General features: G+C 32.2%; 2 protein-coding genes across 3 annotated transcripts in view; one reads left to right on the forward strand and one right to left on the reverse strand.

Moving 5' to 3' along the window:
- The window catches only part of LOC125052711 (CUGBP Elav-like family member 3-B), a 447174-nt gene that overhangs the window by 413494 nt on the left and 17418 nt on the right, over positions 1-16262 (reverse strand). The gene's annotated exons all lie outside the window — the stretch shown is intronic.
- LOC125052713 (uncharacterized oxidoreductase TM_0325-like) lies at positions 12222-13513 on the forward strand. Its single transcript, XM_047653706.1, has 2 exons — positions 12222-13059; positions 13217-13513. Exon 1 carries the CDS (start codon positions 12267-12269, stop codon positions 13023-13025), a length of 759 nt encoding a protein of 252 aa, XP_047509662.1. The 5' UTR covers positions 12222-12266; the 3' UTR covers positions 13026-13059; positions 13217-13513.

Consider the following 16262-nt stretch of genomic DNA (forward strand, 5'->3'; position numbering starts at 1 on the left):
TGGTCCGTGTGGTCCTAGCGCTGTTTAAGGGAATTTTAGCGGAAATTTAGCGGTTGTTTAAGGGAATAGCAAAAGGGTTAGTCGACATCACAGGAGACCGAAGAGCTGGTAGCTACCTTGGACAAAATATTAGTAGCTATTAAAAGGGGGAACGCTGCTAGTATCTTCGGAACCTTGCCTAAAGGGACCATCCTTTAAATAATATATTTTAGCTATTATATTTTAAGGTTAGTTATTGTTTTTAGTCAAGAAATTTTTTAATAAGAAAATATTAATTTAGATAATATTTAATAGATAAAATAACGACAGTTCGAGATTCAAACTAATATAGTAGTAATATTCAATAAAATGTAATTTTTCATAGTTTTTAATTTTTATCGCAGCTTGAAAGAGATCACTTGCTACACGCTGCTATTGTCTTCAATTATTTCAGTCTTCCGGTTCTGTATTACACTACAACGTGTTGCCGTCGTTGACAATATATAATACGACCTGTCCCTGTTAGAATTTCATTTGCTTTGAGAAATAGCCAAGTGAAATTTAAAATGAAGTAATGTAAAGAGAGGAATTTTCAATTTGACGCCGTTTCTTATTTCCGTTCGCCACAATGGCGGCTAAATGTTAATCAGCTGTCAGGAAGTCGATGCTTTTATTGAACTGTAGTTTAACATTTGAGAAAAAGGGGTTTTGACGTTGAGGCCCTTTCTGTACTTGTAATTGGTAATTAAATGATTTAAACGGAAACGTGTTCTTTATTTAATTAAAATTTCTTGAACATTTTAATTGGTCACATATAAGTCGCAATAAAATTAAGATTCTTACCAATAATAATACCTTAAATATAATTTTCATAAAAATAATAAAAATGGCCGCAGTTTGTACATGATCTAATTTAGTATCATTTTACTTATTAATTTAGTCAGTAATCCACTTAACTCGAGTTATGAATAGAAAAAGCAGATACATCGAATTGACCGATTCTATAGAGAGACCTAAAAATACCTCCTCAAAAAATTCCACGAGTTCCTACGGATTTTTAGAAGTCTAAAACCCTGTTTCGTCAAAGGACGCCAAATCTTAGAATAGAACAATATCGTAATAATTTCACACCCTCACTGTTATTTATGAGTTATTTACCGTCCATAAAAATTATGAGTATTCTGCTGAAGCAATTTCGCAGTTCCCACTCAATGCCAGATGAAATATCTTAGTTGTCAAATTCTTAACGATTTATAAATGTATTTTCTACACAAAAAAGTTATGATAAATTTGTGATGATATGATATATTATGAATATGCTATTTTTACTACGCAAAAGTGTCACTTATATTTACAAAGTTCAAGGAATGTTTTTGCGTATAATTTGCTATAACCTCGTTGGTTGGTTAATATTTATATGTTACTAGCGATTTCATGGATAACTGCGAGTGCGTGGTCCCGAAGGTCTAAGTTTAGGTTCCCAGTAGACGAGTTGTTTTGGTTTCATAGGCACAAAAAACTAAACAGTTACATTTCTGATCATCACATTGTTCTCTCTTTAATAGCTTTCTTTTAGAAACGACAATGTTGAAAAAAATATATATCTATATTTTTATTCACTATTTGAATCCCATACAGTAAACAATAATATCACGCCTACACAAAAACTACTATAATATATAAAAAATCGAGATGAATTCTCAACACATCATACGAGTAGTAATTTCGAGCACCAGACCACCAACAAACACTGCAATAAGATAACAAAAATGCAATAAGACTGGAATTAAGGGAATTTCTTAAATACCAAGACAGGCGCTGAAGAATGCAGGTGGCAGTCGATGGAACACGCTGAGCCGTCAGACATTTGTGGAATCTCGCCATTTTGAGAGCGGAGCGGGATAAATCCATATGTCGTGTACAATGTTTATACTAGATAATGTCCACAGCGTCATGTCATTTTGACATCAAAGTTGTGCATTCTAATAAGAGGGTAGAATATAGCTTATAAACGCTTTAGGTAGTAACAACTGTACATATGTACACAATAGAAAATATTTTCTACTAAAATATAATGTGAAACGAATCGTAATTTTTGAAGGTATTCTAATAAGTAGTAGTAATTTAATTGTTTTATTCATGTAGTATTGACCACACAGGTATGATAAATGGTCAAACAGTGTAACAAGGTAATAAGGCCCACCAGAGAGTTAAAAAGGGGTCGCACGTCGGGTAATGGGTCTTGACCACAGATTGCAGCCGCTTTTATCATTTTTATTTTATAGACAAGGAGCCTTCACTTGTCTGACACGTCATGTCATCGGTTTTGGGATTTGAGACATACTGATTTCCTCACGATGTTTGCAGTCACATAGAAAGTATATTGGTGTACAACCTTATTTTGAATGCACGACCGCAAGGATGAGGGACGCATGCTAAAGCCACTATGCCACCACGGCTCTATTTAATAGTGTGTAGATAGTTTTGAAAGAATCATGTTGTACAACGTGTCTCAAAGGAAAGTTCATATTTAGTTAAACGATTTAAAAAAAGTAAGTCGTATATCAAAAATAATCATACCAACATCGATCACCAGCTTTAATATATTTTATTCACAATATAGTAAATAATGGAACGCTCTAAATTGGCGAGTTAAAATATTTCACGGTTAGTAAAGTTTTAATGAGAATGTATGTTACCTGATACCCCGAGAAAAGTTTAGCACGTGCTCTGTCTACAACTCGCCGCTAATGTACTTTCTAATACCCTCACCCTTAAAGGGTTTCAGGCTAAAACAAACCTTTATAAAGCTATTATAACTTCAAATATTTGTTTGATTGATTCGTAAAAGATTTCAACAAAAAATAACTACTAAATGCTAAAATCTATTGAATTCCGTCAAACTAATAATTTGAATATAAACACACTATAACAACAGTACATAGCTAATTAAGGCGTATAGAACGTGTATGGATAAATTATCTGTTTTAAATGGCGTTTTATGATTATGGCGTATTTATTTCAAAATTAAAACAAAATTAGTATGAGTTCTAATTCAGTTTTTAGAAGAAAAAGATTCTTCCCAAGAAACGAACGCGGTTCGCGTTCGTTTCTACGCGGTTACGGTACGTTGGTACGCGAAGCCATTGAAATAAAAAAACACCCCAATTTCAATAGAGAAGACGGCCTAAAATTGTCAAACACCTGCGATCCAATAATATCCAAATTAAAATCTCAAGATAACCAATCCGCGAAACTAGAGGACACCGTGAGTCATTTCTGCCAAAATCCTCCATCTTTTAGTTGATATCAACTCCGGGGAAATAAATACAGATAATACAACTTTATCTACAGCTATGATACTTTTTTACATTCAACACCTTTTGCCTTCAGTCACCGTGACCACGCACGCTGTAAAGCAGGCGAAACGTCGGAAATAATACATAACTTCAATCCGGTAAAGTGTAAAAGTGTTTTCTTTAAATGTGTAAAAGTTATGTCAATTAAAGACAATACTATACAGTCTTTAGAACTTAGACGTTTGTTTGTCATTGATATGCTGGTTTCCACACGCTGTTTTTCTTTCCCATAAGCATTAATTACGAACATATCACAAGCCGGTTTCGAACGCACGACCCCTCATGTGCGAAGTTAATAGAACATCTAGATATTGTGGGCTGTAAATGAAATTTTTTACTGGAGCATAACACACGGAAATTTTAACTTTTCATGTATATAATGCATTAGAAATTCAAATAAAAGAAATATTAACCTCCGCTTGTTTAAAATCATTTGTAAGCGAAGTAATTCATTTAAAATAAAATGTAGTTGCTGCAAACTGTATAGCAAAAATCTTTGTACGCCGGCTCGTTATTCACTAGTACACTAATTGAGAGAAATATGAGGAAACTGTTTTTTCAGTACAAGTGATTTAAAGTGGTTTTCATTTTTATTGAGCTAAATCATATACGGTACCTAATAAAAGTGAGTGAATGGGATTTATGTTATACAAGTTACACTGAATGAAGTTGAGAGTTTCTAGCCAGTTCTTTTCGTCCGCTCTACGCCCTTGATTTAGAAACTGGTAATATTAAATTTAGATCTTAATTTTTAATACAACTTTATTTTACCTTACTGGTTTATAAGGCTAAGTCTAAATATCATACTTATTGTAGTTAAGCTACAAGAGTAAATTATTATTATTTTTATATTGTACCTTTGTTGGATATATAGGTTTATATATACATTGTTAGTGTTGGATAATATGAGTATGATGATCTGTTAAAGCTAACAGGAACGTAAGATTAAATTAATTATAGCGATGGCGATAAATAATCATTTAGTAAAAAGGAGGATTTACGAATTTTCGAATTTAGTAGTGTTCTTAATATAACTAGAATTATAATTACAACTCAGTAAACAAGCTTAAATAGCATTCTCTATTTCACTTCGAAACACTTAAATTGGCTTTTATTTAATAAGCGTCAAAAATTACAAAGTTTTCCTTATAACATTGCGAACAACTGTTTTAACTACATTAACGTTTTCACTACGATGTTTTAGTTGGCAAAAAACCAAATATCCACCAATGTGAGATAGTCCTAAATTTTTTTTAGGAATTCCCAAAAGATTAGAGGCAACATAATATTAGCTGTAAAGGTAAATTATATAGTTATACTAGTAGACTCGGCCAAGCGTTGCTGTGGCTAAGGTTTTTGTTATATTACCAACATAGTAGTAGACTATTCAAGAGAAACGGCAAGAGAACACCAATCCACCATGCTTTTTTGGTGGTTATGCCATTAAATTGTAGCTTATGTGAAACGTTGGTACTTTCAACACAGCGCCATCTGTTAGAATTGTGCCTATCAAATAATAAACAAATATTTTGCAATAAAATAATATTGTGGGTATAAATTGAGATGTAAGATCCTATCTTTTAAGTTGGATCAAACTACACACGGTGTGCAAATTTGATTGATATCGGTTCGTTAGTTTAGGAGTCCATAGCGGACAAACAACCTGACACGTAATTTATATATATTAAGATAATCCGATTTAGGTACTTTAAAAATTCATAGTTTACAACAATTAATATTTGCTACTTAATATTTTTATTCACAACTCCGATTTCCGCATTCGGCAGTGACATCAATTATATTAATCGAATTTCGGCAAACGTAACATCGAGAGCCACTCGAGGGGATTAAGAAAAATTTCAATTACCCTATATTCCCAAACGCCGTCCTTCGACCGCCGAGCCTCTACGTTAGGATTTTATTCCCGTCTGAATTAAACCTCAAATGGAATTCCATTTTATAATTTCCCCGATTTCAAGACAGTCCTGTTTTATTACTTCCCGACTTTTCGAATGCTACTTTTGATAAAACGTGAATTAGACGAGCGATTCGTATAACGATAGCGCTATCTCGAATCATGTCAGCGTAATCGATTTTATGCCAATCGAAGTTAATTAAGGTTGAAGGTTCGGCTTAGGTATTATCTAAATAGATGTTTGAACTTCGCACGATTTTCAATGTACTATTCAAACGCTTGAAAACTCTTGTATCTATACGCTTTTGGTGAGAACGCCTCAATCGCTGAGCAAATAACGTCGAACGAAAAATGGAATAAATTCGTAGGTAAAGTAAAAATTTGAAGCGGCCTCACGGCGGAGCGTGAATTGGCCGTTTCTTATTCAGCAATTTTATACTTCACTTCTTCTACTTGTCTGTTTGAGGCGATATCTCCACAGCGATATTTTATTTAATCTGTGGAAACTTTGTGTCTGCATATTTCGTAGAATCGATGATATTGTCTCATGTCGGAATGCATTCAACTTTTATGATACTGTTATGGTAAATTCAACCTGCAGTGATATTGACTAAGTATATCATAACTATATAATGGACTGTTTTTATCAATTGAAACATTATTAAAAATTGAATTCCTAGTGTCAAATTTAAGAGATAGTCAAACTACTCAGGCTCGAACTACATATTTCTAAATATTTTGGCACGACTCTGGTGTTCCAAGAACTAACACAGACACAGTGCACGCTTATAATAACTATTAACCACACTCTCAAATATAGAGTGTAATACGAGCACACACCCATTCACATACTCAAACATTCAAGCATACTTAAGGTCTTATACGACTTGTTTACTACTGTTTGATTAGATGTATCTAACACTTAACAACTTTTTTTAAATTGTTTTAAACATACACCAACAATAATTGTAATCTAAGTTACCCACAACACAGTGTGTTCCCTAGTGTAGGGACTAGCGTTAGTTCAATTTTGTCACAACCATATTTCTGTCATGAATAAAGTTATTTTATTATTTACTTTATATATAAGTCGTCAGCTGGTAAATGTACTTTGCAGTGATCGTTTGCATTCCTATTGATAGTACAGCTTTGTACGCTATAACGTCTCACACAGGTAGACCAGCTCATCGGCTTGTCAACAGCAGTCCTATAACTCAGATCGGTACTATCTTATATTTTATTTCACAACTGAGAGCCATTCGCGACGACCTCATATTGATCTGTCACCGCACATTTGTGTGCTAGATTTATCGTGAGCCGCTGAGAATTGATGATACTATACAACATAATGCACGTTTGGGAATAATTATTGGGGTATAATATAAATTTAAATTTAAATAAAAATAGGTAAAAAAACTTTTTAAGTTAAACGGTTTTATGTTAAACATACATTGCAATGTTTAAGATAAATGTACTAAAAACCAAAAAATAATAAAATAGATACAGTCGTGGGAATTATAAACATATGCATAGACTAGACTAAAATAAAACCGTGGGGCACGTCAATTGTCTACAAATTATCGACTTAATGTGCGATAGAAGAATCGTTTAATTCGTCGTTAAAATAGGCAGTTGGCCCGCAGACGGTCAGGAAATTACTTACTATTTTCTTGCTCATGGAAATTCCAATAGTTATACACTCCATGTAAATAAAAGAGATGTTTCAACTAGTTTATCGTTGGACATTCACACTGCTGGCTGGCGAGGAATCGTTTCACTGCTCGTAGTTTGTCTTTAATCGACAAAACATATGATAAAAGTACTACTCGCTCACCACTATGAAACCCTAAAACTCGCTTATAATCGAGCTTGCTAGCTTGTTTCCACATTCTAGCCCTACTTATCACACGTCCATCGTTGTCGGTTGAACAACTGCCTAATTATAGTGTAACATTACAAAACAAACATTTTAATCAACGATTGTAGACAATTGACGTGCCCTACGGTTTTATTTTAGTCTAGTCTATGCATATGTTTATAATTCCCACGACTGTATCTATTTTATTATTTTTTGGTTTTTAGTACATTTATCTTAAACATTGCAATGTATGTTTAACATAAAACCGTTTAACTTAAAAAGTTTTTTTACCTATTTTTATTTTCTAGTTTTTAGTTTTTATTTCGCATTCTGTTTAATTCATTTAGTGCTTCATTATTGCAAGATTCCTTGCCCGTTAGTTTATATAAATAAATCAATTCTATAATATAAATATAATATATATTTAATTAATAAAATAGATACAGTTTTTAATATAATGTTATATATATATATATCTATAATATATATTTATATATTATATAATATTTATTTATTTTATTTATTTAGTTTATTGTATTGTCACCAAAATCCAAAGTGTATACAAAATTTCAGATTAATCGGTTGACAGGAAGAGGGTGAAATTTGAATTACTAAATTTGACCCAAGAATAAAACAAACGGGGTGAGCTAAATAAAACCGTTTAAAAAAACAGTTGTTGATGAATGGTCTCGCTACTTAAGCCCATCTTTCCCTTGACATCTCTCTAAACTCAATAAACATATTTCGGAAACTGTATTACAACTTAATGGTAAATTTAAATTTGAATGAATCTTAATAAAAGATAAATATTACCTTAAAGTTCTTTAAATGTGCAGTTTAATATTAAAAATCATAAACGTCAATTAACACGTCGCGTGCTCCACAAAACAGGTTTTATTTATTAACTCTTACTAAGTTTATAAGTACAAAGCAAAACCTTTGAAAACCCGTGAGTGGGCGGGTGAATAATTAGCAGAACAAAATTCATTTATTAAGACGATTATGGTCTATTGTTAGTTATAATTTGCAAAAACAGTTCATACACTTTCAACGTGAATTTAAAATAACTTACCGTATAATGGTTTTTCTTTTATTCATTTACAAAAACTAAACCTGTGTTATTGCTTTACTAATACTTTTACTCTTCTATGCTGATTACAGCATAGACACAATTTGATAAAAAGAAACAAACGTGGTACAATTGAAAGGATTAATTTAACATAATTTTGTAAACCATAATCGCTAATGAGCGAATACTTGCAGGCAGGCCAAATAAAGGAAAATTGTCAGTTACATAAGCTGGTTCGGTTAAATATTCAATATGAATAGACTAAACCACGCTAGGTCAATCTTAAAATACGCTATTGATTCTTGTCGCCTAAAAAGATCGAGCACTGGTGAAAACTATACTGCTGGTAGCTATACTATGAAGTAGCGGATATTCCACAATACACATGTCATGAAAGATTTGAATAGACACAACAGTCGTGAGCTATCATGAAATAAAATAATTCATTATTTTTTATTTTAGAACTAATTTTGAAATTATCTATGGAGGATATAAAGATTCGCAATGTACTTTCTGATTACGTAAATCGAAAATTTAATTACTAAGTCACAAACAGGTATGTGTGTAAACATAATATACATTATAAAACAGTAACTACACATTTTTAGCTAAGTTATTCGTCTGTTTAGTAACGTCACACTATGACAGAAACACACAAAAAAGTTATTTAGGTAAAACAGTGCAATTAAACTGAGTTAGATTTTATCATGATGATGTCATGATCTTGTGCACAGTATATACTTTAAACCAGGGCACTTACGAAGGGAAATGTAACTATTAAGACGAAAATCGTATTAAGTATTAAGAAGCTTTCTCTACTAAATACCGTACATGGTTCCGTATTGCGTCTATGTTAACCAACCGTTAATAAAACATCCTCTAAAAGCCTCTAGACGTGAACTAAAACTCTATTTAAATCTATTAAAATGGTGGTTTACATTTTCTTATTCAGGCGTCTTTTCAAAATATAGCACCTAATTATTTCACATTGAGTCTCCTATTCAGTGGTTATTTACGTGTAGTCTTTTGTTTAGTTTTTAATTACAGCACGCGGTGGCAATTACTATTCTTTGTACAAATTTTCAATGAGAGCCTTCACTCCGTAATATGGCCGAGTGCAGGGTTTAAGCGATGCGTGACGCTCGCCTTAAATATCTCTTTCACTACATTTTGGTTGGATAACGCTTCTTACGAGTTATTGGGGTTATGAATGTTTTTGATATGGGAAGGAAACTGTTTCTGACAGTTTGAAATAAAAAAATGAAACGGCAATATATTTTAGTAGATGAAAAGACGCAACAAAAAGATTAATTTATGCGACATGTTTAATATTTGATATCAGGGCAAAAGGCCTGGTCTGCCCACGCTTTGGGCGTAAAATAAACACTTTGATGTGACATCGAAAATTATTTTTTGGGAATTATTACTTCATTTACATTTAACTTAACTTCTGCTGTTACAGAACTAATATATAAAATTAACGTCTTAGTAAAATGTTAATTCATAAAACAACTTCGATAACGTTCCGTTCTTGACATTTTTCAAAAGTACTCAGTATTTAAAACGTGTTTTGTCAGGTCTGGTTACAAAGAGTAATTATTGTGCTGCCGTTTAATCACAACGACCGTTAGCCGTTTGATACGACTAGCTAATATTTAGCCAAGTATTAACATTTCCAGCTTTAAGAGTGTACTTTTCTCTTGACTTAAGTATGTCATTAAAAATGTACTTGGTGTGTTTTTTTATTGTTTATTAAAATAATTTTTAGAGTATTTTTAATTTTGTCTTGACCGCGTATACAACTGCGTATTCTGGTATTTAAATTTTAGATATATAATCGTATGTTTTTCAGACTTGAGAAAAAATTAAACGCTAGAATAACGTAATGTTTTAGTTCATCAGCGTTTAGTGGGTTATAGACCCAATGTTTTTTTTTAAAGTTAGATAGTTAAATACAAATCTGTATGCAAAAATTCATAAATGTTTAATTGAATAGCTGTCATATTACTACACACGTTCGGCTGTTATAAGTGAAACGTCAAATGCCTCGAATATCTTCACCTAAGTTAATAAATTGATAGATTAATGGTCGACCACTCAAACATTAATCAAAGTTGAAGGCAATCAAGGTGTAGTGCTATTCCGTCCGATTACATTAAATATCAGAGAGACATTTATTAAAGACTTTGACTAAGAGTCTTCTAAAGTCGTATTTCCTTGTGTAATGTGTAATTTAAACAAATGAAAAAAATTAAAAGAGTGAAATATTATTTACTCCGAGGAGAGACACAAATAAATACAATATGCGTCATATGATGCATTTTATCAATTTTTCTATGTGCCAAACTAAAGCAAAGAAAAATTTGTTATCATTATTTTTCCACAAACTATTCGTTTACTTAGGATACATACTATACATACCATTCGTTTATGTCTTTATCGTTTTCGTTTATCTCAGGTAAATCTTTGTTTTTCTTTTGCACAGAAAATATTTTCAAATGCAAATTATCATTAATTCAATAAATAATTATTCTTTTTTTATGTAATAGGAGGCAAACGGGCAGGAGGCTCACCTGATGTTAGGTGATACCGCCGCCCATGAACACTCACATTGCCAGAAGGCTCGCAAGTGCGTTGCCTGACTTTCTGTTCTTGCAGGACCCTTTTTAAATTGGTTCGGGAATACTTGGGAATACAGTGGGAAGCTGGTTCCACATTGTACTTAATAATCCAACAAATATAAAATAATAACATTCCTGTATTAAAAAACTAGCTATTTATAACTGTATTTACTATTAACTGTTGTTAATTACTTAATAGAGAGCTTAACCACAGATCATCATATATACTACACGAAGATCTCGACTTACAGTTGACAAATCAAATATATCTTAATCAGTTTGTAGACGATTATAGAATTAAAGCATTGATTGTAAAAAGTTTAAAAGTGTTCGAGTGTAGTAGTAGGTTGTCTAATAACAATGTATTTAAAAGGTTGACAAATACGATTATTTTACCAAAAACTGTATAAAATAAATAAATTTATTTAAGTATATCGGAGTTGAATAATATTCGGTGTCAAAAGAATCTTGTTGCATTCTTAATTATGAGGATAAATTCCAGCCCGGAACATGATAATTGATTAGGGGACACAATCGCGCATTGTCCTTTCGAGACATTTCCAAGATTTTGTTTTGATTTTATGAAATTGTTGGGGAGTGTTTGGCGAGTGTGTTTGCACTAATGTAAACCGAGTCGGTTTACACAGTATTGCCTTGGGAAATTAAGATGGAAAAACTATATTATAGTGCAGTTATTTGGCATTCGCCTTGGAGCTTGAAGGTTATTTTACTTTTGCTTAAAGTGTCTCTCTCATAAATTAAGTTTGATCACTTTGTTTAAACTTTATATTTATGAACAAAATCCCGATTTAATTTGGCAAACTTTGTATTTTAAATAAGATCTGCTTTGTGGATGTGTATCAAGACTTATTTCTTGACATAAATTTAATGTAGTCACTTGTTTTTTTTTATATAAATGGGCTCTTAAGCAGAATGCGTTTAATAAATTGCAATTATATATAAATACTTTTGGATATACATATGTTAAACAATTATTAAATAAATTTGTATTTACTTTTATCTCCCCGTATTTTAAGCGTGTTCTGTACTTGCCAAAAGCTCCAGCGCATTAACAAGTGTTTATAAAACGATAGAAGAATATCATATTAAATATTGGATCACTTTAAACAAATTTGCATCGATTTAAAAGTAATTTTTACTAACTTACGTTTGCAAATTAGTCCGTTTTCAAGAAATATTTAGGAAGCTAAATCTCTACTGACCATAGAGGAAATTCAAGGTTGTAATATATAGTATAAGACATTATCTAGAAAACGTAATCATATATAAATAAATATAATTAATATCTTTGATAATTAAGTGTATTATTTACACAATTAATACAAGTGCTATTTATACTCTTATCTAGCAAATAACACTTAAAAGAACATGATAAGCAAACATTTTCATATAAATGCACCAATGTCATTCTAAGAACATCAATTGTAGACAGAACAGTGCTGTGATGAGTTTTCTTAACAAAGTTGTTTTAATCACCGGAGCCAGCTCTGGTATCGGCGCAGCAGCGGCCGTAGAATTCGCGAAAGTTGGAGCCAAAGTTGCCATTGTTGGAAGAAATGTAGAAAAACTTCACAAAGTATCCGAATTGTGTATTAAAAATGGATCTAAACCATTGGTCATCAACGCTGATCTTGGTAACGATAAAGAATGTCCAAAAATAATTGATCTTGTGATAAAAGAATTTGGTAAACTTGATGTACTAGTAAACAATGCTGGTTTTCTACATTATGGATCCATTTTAGAAGGTAATATTCTAGAAGGTTACGATAAAACAATGAGAATTAACGTACGTGCGCACGTTCACATGACATCGCTTGCTGCACCTTACTTAGTTAAGTCCAAAGGAAATATTATTAATATATCAAGCGTAGCTGCAACAAGTACAACAAGTTTAAAAGGTCGGACTCCTTACTTAGTATCAAAAGCTGCTTTAAACCACTTCATTCGATGTTGTGCCAAGGAACTGGCAAGCGACGGTGTAAGAGTCAATACAATTAGTCCAGGCCCAGTAAAAACTGACTTTTTCGATAATTCAGGTCTTGCTGACATTGAGATAGAGAGCTTTGCAGATATGATGCCCCTTAAACGGGTATCAGAGTCAGTAGAAGTAGCTGATATGATTCTCTTCTTAGCTAGTGACCGAGCTGTTGGTATTACTGGTTCGGAGTTTGTTGTCGATAATGGATATTTATTAAGGGTATAATATTGTATTATAATCATTATCAAATAATTTAACCAAAAAATAAATTGTCTAATTGCAAATAAAGTGATACATTAAGATCTTTCTTTTGACAATAAACTTAATGCTTTATATTATTGTGAGAGACTGGTGCTTGAAAAAGGTTGGGAAAACCTGTTATTATAAGTCAACAGTCCCTCTTGGACATAGTGACAAAATTATTGTTGTTTAATTCTGTTTAAAATTGGATATAAGCTATTTTCAAAACTACTTTATACAATAGATATTCTTCACAGTAGTCTTCACATCGTTAAGTTTATATAATCGTTCCAGATAATTAAGGGTTTCCTTATGTCAACTTCGACAAATAGGATTGACCACAAATTTAATAGGTTCCACAGTTATGTGTTGCGTAAAAGAATAGAAATACTTTATTTATTCTGAATACATACAAAAGCTTCTAGTACATACGGGCATACGAAATCCTCCCTAATAAAGTACCTTCAACAAAACCTTCGTTAAATATAATTACATCATTCCCAAACCTTTTATCGAAATTGATCAAAAGCTTTGTCAAAAGATAACTCCTCTAAAGGTCATTGAAAGATGACGAAAAGGCTTACAGAGACCTTGGCAAAATCGATTTGTCGAAACGTGCGCGATATTTTAACATAAGCCGGTGAAATACTGACAATATCGATATTAGAGATAAACCATTGAGGTGATAATATTGTATTTTATCATATTTCAACTATGGATTAGTGCTTTGTTAACAGAAGTATATATCCATAACGCAACGCATATTTCACATAACACGGAAAATTGTTCGCGTAGCAATTTTCCATTTTGAATTTTTTAAATTTATAAAACCAAAATTTGTCAATCTCATGCACCATTAGGGGGTACTCCAAAAAGCATCGTTAAACATATCAAATATATATATATTATAGTATTATCATATTCATAAAATAAATCTTGTATGACGCTGATACCTACTCATTAGGTAGAAGACTGATAATTACTCAACAATTTCATGTTTTATCTTACGACATTAGACTGTTAGAATTAATTGAAAATTACTTGAAATACTAGCTTTATTAAGGGAATATAAGCATATTAAGGGAATACGAACAAATTATAGTAACGAAATCTTGTCTTTCTCATTACCTTTATAATATCTTTAAACTTGTATTATTTTTCTAGTATCGGAAACTTAATAGCGATATTTTCTCATTCATATTAAAATTATTAAATACATTAAAATAGTTCCTCGGGCGCAACATAATCGAAAGGTATTGTATCGTATGGAATAATGACAATGATCTTGTATGCAAATGAGTTACATCATATTGGTCAATACGGTGGTAATGTTGTGGTCGCCGCTACTCCATACATAACGTTCTGAACGACAGCTCGATTAAGCACAGCCATTTTGTGGCCATGGATTGAAAACGTATTTTACTTAATATTGCGAAAATATTGCTCATTCGCCGAATAATTTCGGTTTTCAATTTAATGTATTCATGTTAAGTACATTTTTGTACGCATTTTCTTTTAGTGTTTATTAAAATGCATGTAAGTGTATATTTTTGTACAGTTTAAGGTCAAAAGTGATTTTGAGAGGGAAACGTAAAAGTATCACGTTTACAACTTTGCGCTTTAATTTCTACGGAAAAAATAGTATTTAAATAATAAAGATAAATATACACAGTTATCTCATTAATTGAACTTTTAAAGCTATAGACATATACGTATGTCATTTCCTTAACGATACGAGGTTTTGTACTGCTGGGGCTGACGCCACAGACTAACGGCAACAGTTTAACCATTTATATAGATAGACATAACACTTTATATCATTGTTTTAAATTCAGAACGAAAACAATTGAAAAAAAGTTGTTGTGTTGTTAAAAACATAATCCTGACAAGATGTTTCTGAACGTCGTTTGGCCTTACTCTCACACTCACTCCTCTGAATCTACGAACCAAAATGTGTCTTGGCGTCCGAACGAGAAACTTCCGGCATCCTGCCTTCCTGCTATAGCTGAAAGCCAGAAATTGGAGGAAATTGGCATGGGACAGGGATTCGTTCGGCCTACCATTATTTTATACGATTTTCATTACATTTAGGTGTTGTTTTACCAAAAAAAGGAATGGCTTATATTGGCAATATAATTACTTATATTTCCAATCTCTTAATATCTTACAAGTTTACCACATCCACACATTAAAACCACACCGCAAGGTGGCCTATATAAATTTAGCTACATAGAGGAGACACTGGTAAAACTCCCGATTCTCAAGCAGCCCAACTGAAAAGTTATTCTGTGCTACCAACGTATGTATGTAGGGTTTATAGACCGAATGGATTTCAGTTCGACGGGTTTATTGAAAATAACGTTCGCCGAGTTTTTTCGCATGGAAACGGGTATGTTTGTTTCGTGGATTTTTGTTTTGTTTTACATCTTGTTAATTACTTATTTCATGTTACTTTTTATTTATCAGAATTATTGAAAATATTTTATTTCTTCAGCTATGATTTCAGCTTTATAGTTTCGGGATTTTGGAATATGGCGTCTATACAGTGTTCAGGTAGGTACTTCTAACACAAATGTATAACTGAATAAAACTATGTTTAATGTTTATATATTATATGTATATAGATACATTCAAAAACCTAAGCATACATTTTAAAGCATGATCTGCAATCCCTTTCCAATTACAATCACTTAAGTTATTCTTTACACAATGGACAAGCAACAATCGGAATATTTGTTTTACGAAGAGTTATTAATGTGACCAAAACAAACAAAAGATACTTTAAACATTTATTTTTATTATCTGAATTTTAGATAGATGCAATCCAACCAACAAACAAAAACTACATTAAAGTAGACAAACTGATGGATACAGCAGTTTGGCGAGTGCAATTATCATTAGAAGCGAACAATGAGACAATTATAGGGCAGCTCGTTAGGTAACCGATCAATTAGCTTCGATTTTGAACTTTCTAACGGAGTTAGGCGTTCGGGAACATTAATTTAGGTGTAATTCGTTTGCTCCCTTAGAGCCAAGTGCTGTTTTCCTACTCTGTATATCCGATACAACTGATGTATTTTTTTTTTATGTAATAGGAGGCAAACGGGCAGGAGGCTCACCTGATGTTATGTGATAATTAGTGCCCATGGACACTCACAATGCCAGAAGGCTCGCGAGTGCGCTGCCAGCTTTTCAAGAATTGGTACGCTCTTTTCTTGAAGG

This window comes from Pieris napi, chromosome 9 (assembly GCF_905475465.1).
Source record: "Pieris napi chromosome 9, ilPieNapi1.2, whole genome shotgun sequence".
In the NCBI taxonomy this organism is placed as follows: Eukaryota; Metazoa; Arthropoda; class Insecta; order Lepidoptera; family Pieridae; genus Pieris; species Pieris napi.